The sequence below is a fragment of the Juglans microcarpa x Juglans regia genome, chromosome 7D (assembly GCF_004785595.1).
Source record: "Juglans microcarpa x Juglans regia isolate MS1-56 chromosome 7D, Jm3101_v1.0, whole genome shotgun sequence".
Taxonomy (NCBI): domain Eukaryota; kingdom Viridiplantae; phylum Streptophyta; class Magnoliopsida; order Fagales; family Juglandaceae; genus Juglans; species Juglans microcarpa x Juglans regia.
In genome coordinates, this window is record NC_054606.1 from 14329882 (window position 1) to 14345563 (window position 15682).

The 15682-nt window shown below is 31.0% G+C and overlaps 2 protein-coding genes across 3 annotated transcripts; one reads left to right on the plus strand and one right to left on the minus strand.

Moving 5' to 3' along the window:
* Nucleotides 1–7526: 7526 nt before the first annotated feature.
* Nucleotides 7527–9801, minus strand: LOC121238147. Its single transcript, XM_041134988.1, has 2 exons — nt 9517–9801; nt 7527–7685 (listed from the first exon to the last, which is right to left on the minus strand). The coding sequence occupies exons 1-2, from the start codon at nt 9784–9786 to the stop codon at nt 7527–7529; spliced, it is 429 nt and encodes a 142-aa protein (XP_040990922.1). The 5' UTR covers nt 9787–9801.
* A 672-nt stretch (nt 9802–10473) lies between these two features.
* LOC121239608 (putative phosphatidylglycerol/phosphatidylinositol transfer protein DDB_G0282179) lies at nt 10474–14166 on the plus strand. Of its 2 annotated transcripts, none has more exons than XM_041136883.1 (4): nt 10474–10790; nt 11102–11203; nt 12351–12511; nt 13855–14166. In XM_041136883.1, exons 1-4 carry the CDS (start codon nt 10688–10690, stop codon nt 13957–13959), a joined length of 471 nt encoding a protein of 156 aa, XP_040992817.1. In that variant the 5' UTR covers nt 10474–10687; the 3' UTR covers nt 13960–14166. The 2 variants fall into 2 exon arrangements, with proteins under 2 accessions (XP_040992817.1, XP_040992818.1); XM_041136884.1 differs by having other exon boundaries at nt 10485–10790; nt 13839–14166.
* The last annotated feature ends 1516 nt before the right edge of the window (nt 14167–15682 follow it).

The following is a 15682-nucleotide window of genomic DNA, read 5'->3' on the forward strand; positions in this document are numbered from 1 at the left end:
TTAGGACACAATAATAAAAAGAGAAATAAAGAAAATAAGTTCTAAGATTGTGGTGGCATAGAGTTTTGGGACATCATTGAATGTTATTGTTCAAACACTTTTTAGGATTGAATCTCCTACTTCTTCTGCATGTTTTCTTTTAATCTCACCTCTAAATCCACTGCCTAATCTAATTGGGTCATCAACTCTTTTTGATTGGGTCTCAAATATTCTATCTCAAGCCTTACTTCCTCTAATTTTTGAGAGTTGTTATTCGATCTGACTTGAGAATAGGATGATGATGTTGATGATGGCTTAATGCAACGTTTTAAGCCCCTCAAATATCCAGAACGTGGTCCAAAAACTTGATAAAAGATCTAAGCATCATTAATAGATGATTCATCAGTTGTATCCGTAGTTGTTTCCTTAAGTGATATAATTTTGTCCTATAAAAAAAATTAAAGTCAGTATAAGTAACAAAAATACTATTAGACAATTAAAACAAAATTTAAACTTACATAATTTGTTTCTGTTTTGGGACTCGTCCAAATACCATCACAATTTTTATATGTTTTAGCATACAATTGAGTCATATTATAGTCGGTATGACTTTCTTCTTCCAGCAAAAGGGAAATCTATATTATAACTTATATAAAAAAAACATATCTGTTAATATTTAACAGTGACTAGTATAACGTTATCAATTTTTTAGATAATCGATGAAAAGATCAAGAACTCGCATGATGGGGTATCGTTAAATTTGCTCTATTTATTTTGTTCATCGTACTGCGTTGCTAAAAAATAAGAAAAAATTATATCTATATGTTTAATACATCTATCATATACTATAAAAAAAGATAGCAGCAAACTTTCCTGATATATAGGATCTTCAAACATATCACAAACTTTCTCCCATTCGTTCAGTGGCATAGCTTGGAATGGATTTTGACGTGTCTCTGTTGCAGTACTGAACTTTTGATTATGTGCATGACATCGACCTTTATACCTCTGGAATGAATTGGATATTAGCACCTCAACCGTTAATTGATCATCTTGTTGGCCAACCAAACCCAGTACCGGATCTAAGCTAGTACCGATTTTTATTTTTATTTTTTTTATACCTATAATTTAAAGTATGCGACATTAATTGATATGATTGAAAATATTAAAATATTGAATAAAGAATAATATTACTTTTCAAATTTTATTATTTTAATAGAGTTAAATAGGATCACCTTCATTTTAACTAAAATATATATTCATTTAGGTGTATCTATTTCATCATGCAATAATTTTCGTAAACAGTTTTTCTGATTTTCCATTGTTTGGATGCGCTTGACCAAAAAAAAAAAAAAAACTGTTAATAGAGAACAAGTTCATTCAATGAAAAATCAAGCCTCCACTTTTGAAAATTGATTTCAGCTCAAAAATTTAGAACCATAAGTCTCAAATAACATTTCCTTTCTTCCTTCGATTCTCTCTTTTGTGTTTCCTTCCTTCCCCTAATCTTCCTCTTCACTCTCACCTTTTTTTCATTTTCTTTTTAACTCAAGACGTTAAAATGTTTTTTATTTTTTATTTTTTTTAAGTCGTGAATTACTTGCAAAGATGAAAATGCTTAGAGAATATTAGAGAGCATAGATGTGACACCCTGTTCCTAATAAGGTCTTTTTTCAGAAGTTTCAGAGAACTGGTATGTTACTAAACTTTGACTTCAAAACTTTTCATCTTAATGAAGTGTTACGTACGAAAGATCCTATAAATAAATAAATTCAATCTTTATTAAATATTTAAAATTTAAAAAAGAGTCTGCGGAAGCACTTATTTAAATTTAATAAAGCCTCGCGTGCTTATCAGAATAACTTATTAAATTTTAAATCATAAAACTGAGCATGACATAAACTATCTAGGTCTCTGCCTCGCCTCCCTTGGCTAAGTCCTATCCTACAGTCTCATCCTCATAAAATATCACCTAGGGTGGTTAAAATATAAAAACATGAAAAAATAAGTTGATACTTAATAAGCAACATATCATATATTAAACATAATAAATATAAGGGTTCTTTGAAAAATATGTGGACTTATAAATACATACGTCAATAACATGAACATCAACTTGTCTTTCACTTGTCATAGGCCGATACCCACTCCATTGAGTTAGGGTTAGCGATTTTAAGTAGATTCTGATTCTGCCCGTAGTCACGGGTTGTGAAATCCATATATAAGAAATACATATTGGGTGCACTATCAGCACGTACAACTTGGCAATGCAATATGCATATAACATATGGTACTATCTTCATAACATAACATAGGCTGTTACATATTTTATTATTCATACTTCATCATAATCATACTTGTCATATCATAGATTTAAAATGAAATCGCATTCTTTCATAAAATATCATGATACATGTTTCCTCACATAAAATCATGTATGGTTTTTCATAAATGTTTTAATGCATAAATCTCACATAAAATCATCAATTTTCATAAATATTTTGATGCATCATTCTTCACGTAAAATCAAAAATTTTCATAATTTTATCATGGTTTAGGTACGTAGAAAGGGACTTCCAATGGAGGGCATACATGCGAATATTTTTATAAAATACATGTTGTTTACCATACATATTAGGGCTGAGCAAAAATCTGACAATCCGACTCCGAATCTGACTCCGCTCCGACTCCGACTAATCGGAGTCGGAGTCGGAATTTTTTTCCTCTTAGAAGTTGGAGTCGGAGTCGGAGTCAATGATGAACCGACTCCGACTCGGCTCTGATCCGACTCCGACCCTCTTCCTCCGAATCCGACTCCGCCTCCGCCTCCGCCTCCGCCTCCGCCTCCGACTTGGCCCTCCGACTCTGCCTCCGCCTCCACCTTCAATTTTATACATATTTTATAAAAAAAAAATGTGTTTTTCTATATATTAATCATTTAAATTTTATACAACTATATCTTATATAGTTAGTTAAACTTAATAATATACTAGTTAAATAATATATTTATACTATAATATATAGACTAAATTGACAATAGTTTAGTATATGACTATATGTAAATATCATACTATTACAAATTTACACTATTACTAATTTACTACCATGTAACACTAAATTACTAATGTATAAATATAATAGCATGTAATACTAATGTATATATAATATACTATAAACACTAAGATGCATAATAACAGCAACATGTAATACTAATGGATAAACACTAATCTATAAATTTATAATAACATTTAATACTAATGTATAAACTATAATAACTAAAGTATTATTCATATAAATTTTATATAACAATATCTTGTATTAATTATATTTTTTGACCTAATAAATTCTCAATATATTCCTTTTGATAAATATATTAGTAATACTATATTAGTAATACTAATACACACTATTCATTAGTATAATAATTAGATTTATGGCCTAATACTAATACTATTAGTAATCCACTTTAAGTCTATATATAAATTACTATATAAATCACTATAGTATTAATTACTAATACTATATTACTATATGATACTATTAACTATAGTGAATCAGTGATATACTAGTATTAGACTACTAGTATACTAATACTATCAGTGATATAGTTAGTATAATATTTATACTAATACTATTATATAGTTATACTAAATTAAAATCACTATAGCAAATACTAATATATAGTTATGCTAATCACTATAAATAATACTAATACTAATATAGACTATAGTTATAACTTATAGTATTATACCTATACTAAATCACTATAACTTATACTAATATAGTTATACTAAATCACTAGAACTAATACTAATATAGTTATACTAATCACAATAACTATATATAGTATTAATATTACTATTAGTATAATATATAGTATTAATATATATTACTTGTTTTATTTAGTTGTATTTTTTGTTATAATCAAAAGTTTAATAAGTTTAGATTGTAATTTTGAGAAAATTAAAATTTGAAAGCCCACAATTTTTTTTTTTTTAAAAGTGGGTCAAATATGAAGTTAGAAAAGACAAAAAAAAAAAGGTCCAAAAATCCGACTCCGCTCCGACAAGTCGGAGTCGGAGTCGGAGCAGATTCGGCACAGTTCGGAGTCGGAGTCGGATTCAACCTCCGACACAGTCGGAGTGTCGGAGTCGGAGTCGGAGGATGGGCCCTCCGACTCCGAAAGGGTCGGTGCTCAGCCCTAATACATATATGTAAATGTATGATTATGCTACTTACCTCACAATGTTAATCCAATATTTCTGGTATGAAATCCGTCACGTGAACTAAAAGGAGAGAGAAAACGTGAGGGATGCTAGTGAACTAGAGGTGTTTTGCGTGATTTTGGGTAAGCAGAAACTACACTAGGGCTTGAAGAGGAATGAGATACACCTAAAGTGCTTGAGACTAAGTGTGTATATAAGTAGTCAGTTTAAGAGTTTAATATGAAGATGATTTGTAGAATTGTAAGAGAGTTCTATTGAGGCATGAATCCTAGTGGAAGACTGAGATGTGCATGACTTAGAGTTTGAGAAGGCAGTCGGTTAAATAGTTTTAATGTGAAGATGACTTGTAGAATTGTATCCTTGTTGGAATAGCATGCCGACAAGTTTGAGTTCGAATTCGAGTTGGAGTTGGACTCGGTCATGATTATTCAAGAAAAAAACTTGAATTTAAAAATATGATCTAGTAATTCATTCAATGTAGGATTAACAATGACTGAGACTGCGTATGAGACTTCAATCAGTGATATTTTAAATTGAAATAAATTTCTAATGGCCGATCTTCAAATTTTAATAGGAGTCTAACTTTTTCAATAAATAACAAATGAGATTTAATCTAATTATTTAGCCTAATTAAAACTCTTAATCAATCTCAATAATTTATCGTTCATGGATTTATTCAATATGGCTCATTAAATATAATTTAAATCCAATAAAAATTATCAATATTCCGATTTTAAAATTATTGGGTCGGATCGTTACAGTAGCAAAGTCAAAAGACCTATCCACATCCATGACCTACAATTGAGTGTTTTTTGGGACTTTCCATCAAAATTTAGCAAAAAAAGTCGATTTAAAAAGATGAGGTTGCTCTAACAAGTCCAAAATAAAGGACTCAAGCTTTGCCCCCACCGGTGATAGGGAGGCCAATGCCCAGTAAAGAGAGAGTCGAAGTATAGTATCTTTACTCTTCAATCATATTTAAAAATAGTTACAACTCTTTAGTTGTTTATTTTTGGACAAATTATACATTGTTAAGTCAGACTTCTAAACACACACAACACACATATTAGGTAAGAGTTTACGCGCAAGATACGTATTCCTTGTCAAAAGTGTTATTGCATTTTTGATATGATAAATATGAATTTTAAGATACATATCAATTGGAACAACAAATATGATAAATGTAAAAATAATCATATATCTATTTAAACAAAATTAAAAATTATTATAATTATACTTGAAAAAAATGAACGAAACAGAAAATGTTTAATTATTGAACACATAACAAATCAAACGTTTATAAATTATTATATTAAAATCGCAATACAACATGCATTGCTCCCCTTGTTATAAGACCAATTAGACATTTACATAATAATAATAATAATATTGTTCTTTTAAATGAAAAAAATAAAATAATATTATTTTAATTGTTTCAAGAAACTACTGGATATAATTATTATTGGAATGATAAAGTGTAAAAATAGACTATTCATTTGAAATTTAAAAAAGTATAATGTTTGTTTTTCAAATGAAAATAATATTGATTTAAAAAGTGTTATTCAATACGATTAATTAATATGAGAAATAATATGAAGACAATTATTATTTTTTTGAAAAGATATCTTAAAATAAAATATTATTCTTTCAAGTTAAATATAATATTATTATATTCAAATTTGAACTTAAATATAATATTATTATTTTCAAATTTGGGATTGCAATATCGATCTTAGAAAATAAAAAAAATGTTCTTACCAAAGTAATTCTTTAAAGGATAAAAATTGTTATTAAGTATTTTAATAATAATTTAAAAAATTCATTACAAATAGATTAATATGAAATGCATTGCCATAAAAAATAAAATAATGAATATGATAAATTAAATACTAATTATAAACTTATGCATAAATTAAATACTAATTATAAACTTATGCATAAATTAAATACTAATTATAAACTTATGCATAAATTAGAATCTAAAAATAATAATTACATTTTGTAAAATGAAAATATTATTAGTATGATGACTATGATTTATTTTTGTGAATTACTATAAAAAATAATATGAAGATAATTGTCATTTATAATATTATATACGAAAAATATTATTATTCTTAAATCTAAGAAGAAATATAATTATTTGTAAGTTCATTATTATGATTATTATTATTGATTAATACTAGATACAATCATGAGTTGTTTAAGCATTGAGTACTTATTTTAAAAAAGAGTGAGATTCATTATTAAAAAATTAAGTTTTTCATGTAGATTTCATATTTATTTATTTTTTTTAAAAGGTGTGCATTGCATTTACACACTCTATGATGAAAAATATTATTTCTTTTGTGCAAATGAGGGCAAAACTATAATTGTGCAAATAGATAAACAAATAACACTGTTCGTTTCACTGTTCATAAGGAAAATATTATAATAATAGGAAACTTAATTATATTTTTAATGATGTATTAGAAGAAAAAAAATATAATTATCTAAATGAGAGCAAAAACATAATTGTGCACACATGAGAATAGTGTAAACTCAAATAAAATCTATTGTTTATTCTAATGGGAAATGTGACTTTGCATTCCTACACTATATACTAAATGTGATTTATCATTTTTATTATTTTATTTAAACATATATATATATTTAGTCATTAATATGTGTGTATTTAAAAAATAGAATAAAAATAATAAATTACATGTTGATATATGATGTAGAAAATAATAAATGAATTTTTTTTATTCCAATATTCACGGCTATCGCCTATTTTATCGCAGAATAGATATATATTTATTTTTATATGTTTTTGATATTTTGTATATTTAGAGAATCAGAAACATGCTTGGTACGTATACACCACTAGTTTTAACCAGTCCGTCATTTATGTTTGGCAAGTGAGATCAAACATAGAATTTTTATTTTATTATTATAATTTTTTTAAATTTTTACTCAAAATATAATAAAAAATTTAATTTTTTTAAATGTCAATTTAACTTTTTCAACACTTAAAATAATAATAATATTAAAAAAATATATTTTAAACTTTTATCTAAAATAAAAAATCTTACTGTTTAAATTTAGAGATGAGTTAAGATGAATTGAATAAAATATTATTATTATTATAAAATTTAAAAAAATTAAATTATTTATTATATTTTGAAAAATTATACTCTCAGGAGTCCGGAATAAACGCTGCGTAAGCGACCGCTGATGTGAAAAAATTTAATCGATACGCACTGTATCAATTCCACTCTTCCCTCCTCTATATTTTCTTCCCCATTCCCCTCCACTCTGCATCTGCGTTTCCTCTCCTCCTTAGACTAGAACTCTCTCCCTCGCTCCTTCCACGATTACAGTACTGTCGAAGACGGCGAGTTCATCCCCTTGAAGCGCCTCTGTCGAAGACGGCACATCCCGGCGAGAACAACAAGTAGGATGAAATTCTACTTGTTGAAGACTCTGAAAACAATGACCCAGCGATTAGGGCTGAGCACCGACAGTTTCGGAGTCGGAGGGCCCAACCTCCGACAAAGTCGGAGTCGAATCCGACCTCCGACTCCGACATGTAGAGAATCCGACTCTGATCCGACTCCGACTTGTCAGATCGGAGTCGGATTTTTTGACTTTTTTTTAAAATTTTTTTTTAACTTCATATTTGACCCACTTTAAAAAAAAAAATTGTGGTCTTTCAAATTTCAATTTTCTCAAAATTACAATCCAAACTTATTAAACTTTTGATTATAATAAAAAATACAACTAAATAAAACAAGTAACATACTAACATACATTCAAAAAATAAAAAGAAAGTCATATTTTTACATGTACTCCCATCGTCCATGATTCCATATCCACATCCAACTAATCACTACAATAAACAAAGGCACCGTATACGAAATGAAGATTAAAAAAAAAGCACCGTATAGTTACTATAGTATACTATTATAATTACTATGAATCTATTTTTAATTATATTATATATATGATATATATTATTATATATGAATATTAAAAAAAAAAAGGCACCGTATATGAAATGAAGATTCAAAATATAGTATTACTATTTTATATATAATATAGTATTAATATATTATACTATTAGTCTATTACTATATCTTATAGTATAATTACTAATACTATAGTATCATACTATTAGTATGTTAGTGATTTAATATTATATATATTAAATCTCTAATCTCTTATACTTGATATATATATATTAAAATATATAAATATTAGTAATACACTAATAGTATTAGTATATTAATATTAGTATTAGTTATACTAGTAGTGACATTAGTTATACTAATAGTTATATTAGTATTAGTTATTATTAATACTATATATTATACTAATAGTGATATTAATACTATATATAGTTATAATGATTAGTATAACTACATTAGTTTTAGTTATAGTGATTTAACATAACTATATTAGTATAAGTTATAGTGAATCAGTGATTTAGTGTAGGTATAATACTATAAGTTATAAACTATAGTCTATAAGTATTAGTATAAATATTAGTATTAGTTAAAGTGGATTACTAATAGTATTAGTATTAGACCATAAATCTAATTAATATACTAATGTATATTAGTATTACTAATATATTTATCAAAATGAATATGTTGAGAATTTATTAAGTCAAAAAATATAATTAATACAAGATAGTGTTATATAAAATTTATATGAATAATACTTTAGTTATTATTCATTAGTATTATATGTTATTCTAAATTTATAGATTAGTGTTTATCCATTAGTATTACATGTTGATGTTATTATGCATCTTAGTGTTTATAGTATATTATATATACATTAGTATTACATGTTATTATATTTATACATTAGTAATTTAGTGTTACAACTTACATGTAACATGGTAGTAATATTATAAATTTGTAATAGTATGATATTTACATATAGTCATATACTAAACTATTATTATTTATTAGTCAATTTAGTCTATATATTATAGTATAAATATATTATTTAACTAGTATATTATTGAGTTTAACTAACTATATAAGATATAGTTGTATAAAATTTAAATGATTAATATATAGAAAAACACATATATTTTTTATAAAATATGTATAAAATCGGAGGCGGAGTCGGAGGACCAAGTCGGAGGCGGAGGCGGATTGTCGGAGGCGGATCGGAGCGGAGTCGGAGTCGGTTCTTCAATGACTCCGACTCCGACTTCCAATAGGGAAAAAACTCCGACTCCGACTCCGACTTGTCGGAGCGGAGCCGGAGCGGAGTCGGATTCGGAGTCGGATTGTCGGATTTTTGCTCAGCCCTACCAGCGATGTTGCTCCGGCCTGTGAGAGAGCACCTTGCGAGCGGGGCGAAGTGATGCGCTGTTGTTGTCATTTCTTAGGGATGTTTTCACCTGCAGCTCCAAGTCCCTTGACGATCTCTCCCCGCGAAGTGAGTGGTGGCGAAGGGCCTTTCCGTTTCCAGTGTCCAAGCCGTGGCCTCCGGCGGCACCCTTGGGACTCATTTCGGGCATGGCTGCATCGTTGACAGCGAGCAACTCGATTCTGGTAGTCTTCTTCTCGGTGGCAACCATGGGTCAGTGCTGAGCAGTAGGGTTAGCCATGATGGATACGATGGAAGTTGACATTCGGTTGTCAAAACTAGGGAAATCTCAAAATCATGTTACTCAGATTAAAGAGGGAAAAAGATGTCTAATCTTTGGGTGTTTTAATGGACTCCAAAAATAATTCAGCCATTAACGAGGTAGTTCAATAAATTGGTTTTCTGGACCTGCAACTTTTTGATAAAGGAAAATTTTATTCCAAGACCTTAGCTGAAGACGTTGCTGTACTTTTTTATTGTAAATATTCTTCTGGAGTTGATTACCTTTCTGCAGAGTATGGATTATAGAGGTGATGAAGACAGAGTTTTATCAATCATGTTCATGGAGGGTCTTGATAAAAATGGGCGTTGATGGGTTATAGACGATCGAACACGAATAAAAAAGCCAGACAAAATCGCTCTGTTTTGATATTTCTTCTTTCTTATTTCACTCGTTTTGTCTTGTTTTTTTCCTTTTCGGCTGATGTGGCAGCGACTCTCACCGCTTGAGCCCAGTGACTCTACATAGAAGAATTGTTATATTTTATGTTATTATATAAAAAAATTATAATAATAAAATAAAATAAATTGAAATGAGTTTACAGAATTCTCTTATCCAAACAAGGATGCGAGAGAGATTCTTTTGTCTGCTTCCGTGTCAATTTCCTGGGTCTCACGTCATAAGGACACTCACACATCCCTGGAGCTTGACACCTAATTCTAATCTCTCTCTCTCCCTCTTTTCCCCACGCAATTGCTTTTTCCTTGCTTGCCCTCGGAAGTTAAACATTCCGTGAGGCCTAAACGAGTCGCCAAAATTCCACCTTATTCTTCTGCCGATAGATATTACGGGGAGGGAGAGAGAGAAAAAAACTCCAAGCAAGAGGCAATCCATGGACTCAGTGGCTCCCTTAAAGCTCTCCCTTTTGCTTTTCCTTGCGTCTATATCTTTGGTTCTCGTACCTTTCGCTCAAGCCACGAATGTCAAATACTGCGGTCAGTTTTTCCTTTCCAGATATTTTTTTGGCTACAATGTTATAGACCATGGGTTCGGAATTATTTTCTTTTTCTCTCACAGATTTACTTCGCGACCAGAGAGAGTAACCTATCCTATTGAAATATGTAATTCTCAATTCACAAATGGTTTGGCGCTGTGTGATTGTGGGCCTAAATTTGTTATTGTTGTTGTTGTTGTTATTATTGTTATTATTACTGCATTTAATTTATGAATTGTACTTGGGCACTGTGTATAAGATGGAATATGCTTTTCTTCTTCTTCTTCTAAGGGATTCTGTGGCATGATGCAGATAAGAAAGGTGGCTATCCTGTGAAGGTCCGAGGTGTTAAGATATCACCCAACCCCGTGGTGCCAGGCAAACAAGCCACCTTTAACATCTCAGCTTCAACCGGTAATTTTTCGATTCTTGGTGTTTTTCTGTTATCCTATCATCAATTTTTTTTTTTTTTTTAATTTATCTATGGCTAGTCTGCAAAATGCAGTGGGGATTGTGCCCCTAATCGCCAAATAGTTTGTACCCACTCGATAATCGCTACCTGATTTGTACCTTAATTAAGTTAGGTCAAAATTAAACATTATACACCTAAAAGGGTGGGGAAACTATTGCCACTACATTTTCTTTTAAGGGAAATTTGGTCACACACCCCTTGTGTTATACCCCCCCCCCCCCCCCCCCCCCCCCCCCCCCCCCCCCCCCCCCCCCCCCCCCCCCCCCGACTTTGGATTAGCTTTCTTAGAGTGTTTTTTATAGGAGGGGCGGCGGGCTGGATTAAAATGTCTTTGTACTATTTTTGGACATGGTGTTAAGTTATTGAATATTGATAAACAAGTGAAGTTGCCAAAAGGGAAATGACTACCACCGGATCAAGGTCGATAGAGTGAGCCGTCGTGGACGTCGCATTTGGAAGCGTGGTGGAATGTTATAATACAGAGAGTTAAAGGCTTTATCAAACTAGTATCCAACAGTCCTAGGATTTTTGGATCAATAGTTGGGCCTTTAACAAAACACATTTTAATTTGTTGACTTATATTTCCATCGTTTAGGTTTTGTTTGTGCAAGGAGCCATCTTCTTAGGTCGTGATTGATACAAGTGGAGTTATGTTGTTACTTTATGATGTAAGGCATCTTTTGATCACTCTTAAAATGAGAGCATCCTTAATCACAACCCAGGGACATGCCAAATCTGCATTATACTCCAACAATACTAGTCAAAATTCTAATTGGACCTCTTGGAGACATCATGAAATGCCTTCACAGTTCACTCGTCTTTGCATTATAAATATAAATGTCAAGAAGTTCTCTCTTCAAAGAAATGTGGGATTTCATTTTTGGCTCTTCCTATACTCAATTCCGGTTGTTGTAGGACCATTGTTTTGAATTTCCATATCCTGCTTTACTTAGACTGAAATCTCATCCAAAATGTCATTTTTTTTTTCATTGCACGTTTACTCTTCTTGTACTTCAGTTAGCGCATTTTCTCTGGACGTTTTTTGTTTTGGCATTTTCAATGAACGTACATGATATCTTTCATATGCAGGCAAAGTCATTGATGGTGGGAAACTGGTCATTGAGGTTTCTTTCCTTCGGGTGCCTGTTCATACTGAAAAGCATGATCTTTCTGAGGAGATATCCTGCCCTATTGCAGTAGGCAACTTTGTCCTCTCACATACCCAAACTCTACCAGTATTCACCCCGCATGTAAGTTTGTTTCCCTTTGCTAGTGTATAACTTTTGCCCCATGCATGTACATTCTCAATGGATACACCTAAATGTACAGTATATTAAACTGGTACATTTCAGTTGGTGCTTATGATATGAACAATAAAGCATGAATTTATATCTACTATCCTTATTCGTTGGCGTTTAGCTATGACATTGAAAACAGTTCTATAATAACCCGGTTTGTGTATTGGAAGATGGTAAATGAATCCCATATTGCTTGGGAATGAAAAGTAAAGACCTTTATAATTATATCAACAATCGTAATCCTGACTAATCCTTTTAGAGTATGGACCCATATGTAGTAGCTATGGCACCTATGATGGATGGAATGGCCTGAGGATATCGGGGATTTAAGGGAGTGGGATTGCAATACCTCGGATTGTAGTGAATTGTGAATGAGATCCTTCATTGCTTAGGAGAGATGAGTTCAAGCTTGTAACGATTATGAGGGATTTTAATTGTTATCCTTGACTGGTCTTTTGGAATAAGGGCCCAAATGTGGTTTGGGCTTTCCTTATTTTGTTGCAAGTTCTTAATAGATAGAAATGGAATAGGAAAGAGAGTAAAAGAGAATTGTTGATTGTTTGACAAATAAGAAAGGAATAGGAAAGTGGAATAGAAGTAATTTCATTTGTATCTTTGTTGAAGCCTTGATAGATTTGAACATATATTTTTTTGATAGATTCGAACACATTCAAGGGCAATGATACAAGAAGTAATTTTCATTAGCATCCTTGTTGAAGCATTGATAGATTTGGACATATTTACAAGATTAATGGTACAGAAAAAAACTCCTATAACTATTTTAGGAAAACAAGTTGTAAAATAATTATAGGAGTCTCATTGTATTACGAAAATATTCTTCATTTAAAACTGCCTTGTTAGAAGGGTTGTCTTAATCATTTTTCCTATTTACAAACTTAGCTTCTGCCTTGTTTTACTAAGGTGTAAATTTGTGTTCAGTCGTCTTGTTTTAAAGTTCTTGGTGTTTATTTCTATATCATCCTTTACCTCCAGAATATGTTTCATACGTTTAGTGTTGCACTCACGCATCTTATTTTTTACTACTTTTTTCATGTTTTTATTCTTGAGATAGGAACTGGGAAGCACTCCAAAAGAATCAGCTTCTTGCCTGTTTAAGATGATGATGAGCGCACTTTGTCTACTTCTGTTTTTCTGTAGCCTTGTATGAAATTATTTTTGCTAACTTTCATGGTCTCACGGGTAGTCTTTAGCCTAATATAGCAAGTACATTTAACAATCATTGCAATTTTATTTTTGTGTTTGACGTCATGACTGATAGTTTGTGGTATCCACAGGGCCCTTATACGCTAAAGATGAAATTAGAGGATGATAAAAATCAACTGTTGACTTGCATTAGCTTCGATTTCAAAATTGGCTCTGGATCTCAAGAAGTCTTCTAGATTCAAGTCTTCTAGAATTGAATCTCCAGTCCGGTGAGCATATAGTGTACTTTTTAGTGGCGTGTAATCCCAATCCTGGTTGGCATTTGGTTGTTATTCTCAGACAAAAAATACCAACGAAAATAAGGTGTTAATCTCTCTAGCTCTAGCACTTAATGGTCAAATGTTAATGATGTCTCCATCGCATTCGAAACTCTTTTTCATTTAGTTCGCTGTTTGTGGATTACAATGCATCCTCCTCGTTGGCAAGCTTGTGTCACAGAACACAGTCAGGGAACTCTTAAATATGATGATAGAACTGAATGTAGAAAATAGCCGGAGAACTGGATCTCTCCTCCCCTATTGTTGGGTACCATAGCTACTATGGCTGTTCACCCGGGTGCGAATTCGATTATAGTCGGAATCCGGGTACTCGACTATAACTGGTTCCGCATCTGGGTTTACATATATGATCTGGTAAAAAATCGATTGTTCCTTTATTTGAGTTGTAGCCGAATACCGAGTTTAGTTATGACTGCATATGCCATTGGACTTATATTTTATGCGAATTGTTTTAAATTTTAAAAGGCTTTTTTATATAGGCCCTTCTTGTTTTCAATGATGAATATCTTTTTAAACAAATTCCAAAACCCATCGCAAAAAAAACTAACCAAATGCTATAAATAGAGTTTATAGCATGCGAGACCAAGAAAATGTGCACTTAATATTTGCTTTACAGGCAGTCGCTATATTTACAAGTCAGACGAAGAAAAGGAATGAAAGTATCTACAAATTAAGATAGAGAAGAGGGAGAAAATAAAAAGAACTATGGTTACAAGTGATCTGTTTGAGTGAAACAGAACAATTAAAGACAAGATTTGGTTTTGTAAACCCTATGGTCACCTTACTTGAATAAATTGAAGACAAGATTTGGTTCCCTGAGCACCAAACTTCCAATTCCATCAAACACAACCCCTGCAGAAAATGCAGCAAGTTACTAATGATCAGATTTATGGCAAATCAGCAAGGGGCAGAACAAAGCAGCAAGAGAAGCAGGAAATGACTCACAGCAAGTTAACTTGGTTTGGATAGAGAAATACTTCTATTTCATCCCATCTCATCTCAATATCCAAACACCATAAATACAAACACTTTTCAATTTCAAATCTTAAACTTTTTCATCTAATCATTATCTAATTATTACAATTTTTCTAAACTTCTAAACAAAATAAAAAAAAAAAAATCAACTTTTTCAAATTTCAAAACAAAAATTATATTAAAAAAGTATATTATGATGATATTTTAATTTTATAAATTATTTATTTAATTATTTCTCTACCATTTTTCAAAATCCCATAAAATATTTCAACTCAAACTATTTCAATTCATCTCATCTCAACTCAAATACCTCACACTATTATTTATAAACAATTTCAACTCATCACATCTTAACTCACTATACAAACCAGGCCTTAAATCCTGTTATGGGGTAATCAGCTCTAGTCCCCTTGATTGGACATGACTCACACCATCTTTGCCTAATTCTGCTTACTCCAAATTTCTGGCATGAACTCAACCTTCAATAACACATATATTACAGCTCAAAGTAGTGTAAAAGTGAACTTACTTTGAATTCAAATCGTTAAGTTGGATGGAAAGCAGAAAACATCAGTTCAAAGCGAAGGGAAAAAAAAAAAAAAAAAAGCAGGGAAGAGGTATTAACCATGAACATGTATATATTAAG

Bases quoted from the DNA above. Each gene is read 5' to 3' on its own strand.
- LOC121238147 (XM_041134988.1), bottom strand. From the start codon at position 9,786: ATGGTTGCCACCGAGAAGAAGACTACCAGAATCGAGTTGCTCGCTGTC. The intron at 7,686-9,516 runs TAGGGCTGAGCA...CCCTAATCGCTG, and splicing joins GGCCGGAGCAACATCGCTGG to GGTCATTGTTTTCAGAGTCT.
- LOC121239608 (XM_041136883.1), top strand. From the start codon at position 10,688: ATGGACTCAGTGGCTCCCTTAAAGCTCTCCCTTTTGCTTTTCCTTGCG. The intron at 10,791-11,101 runs GTCAGTTTTTCC...GGCATGATGCAG, and splicing joins CACGAATGTCAAATACTGCG to ATAAGAAAGGTGGCTATCCT. The intron at 12,512-13,854 runs GTAAGTTTGTTT...TGGTATCCACAG, and splicing joins TACCAGTATTCACCCCGCAT to GGCCCTTATACGCTAAAGAT.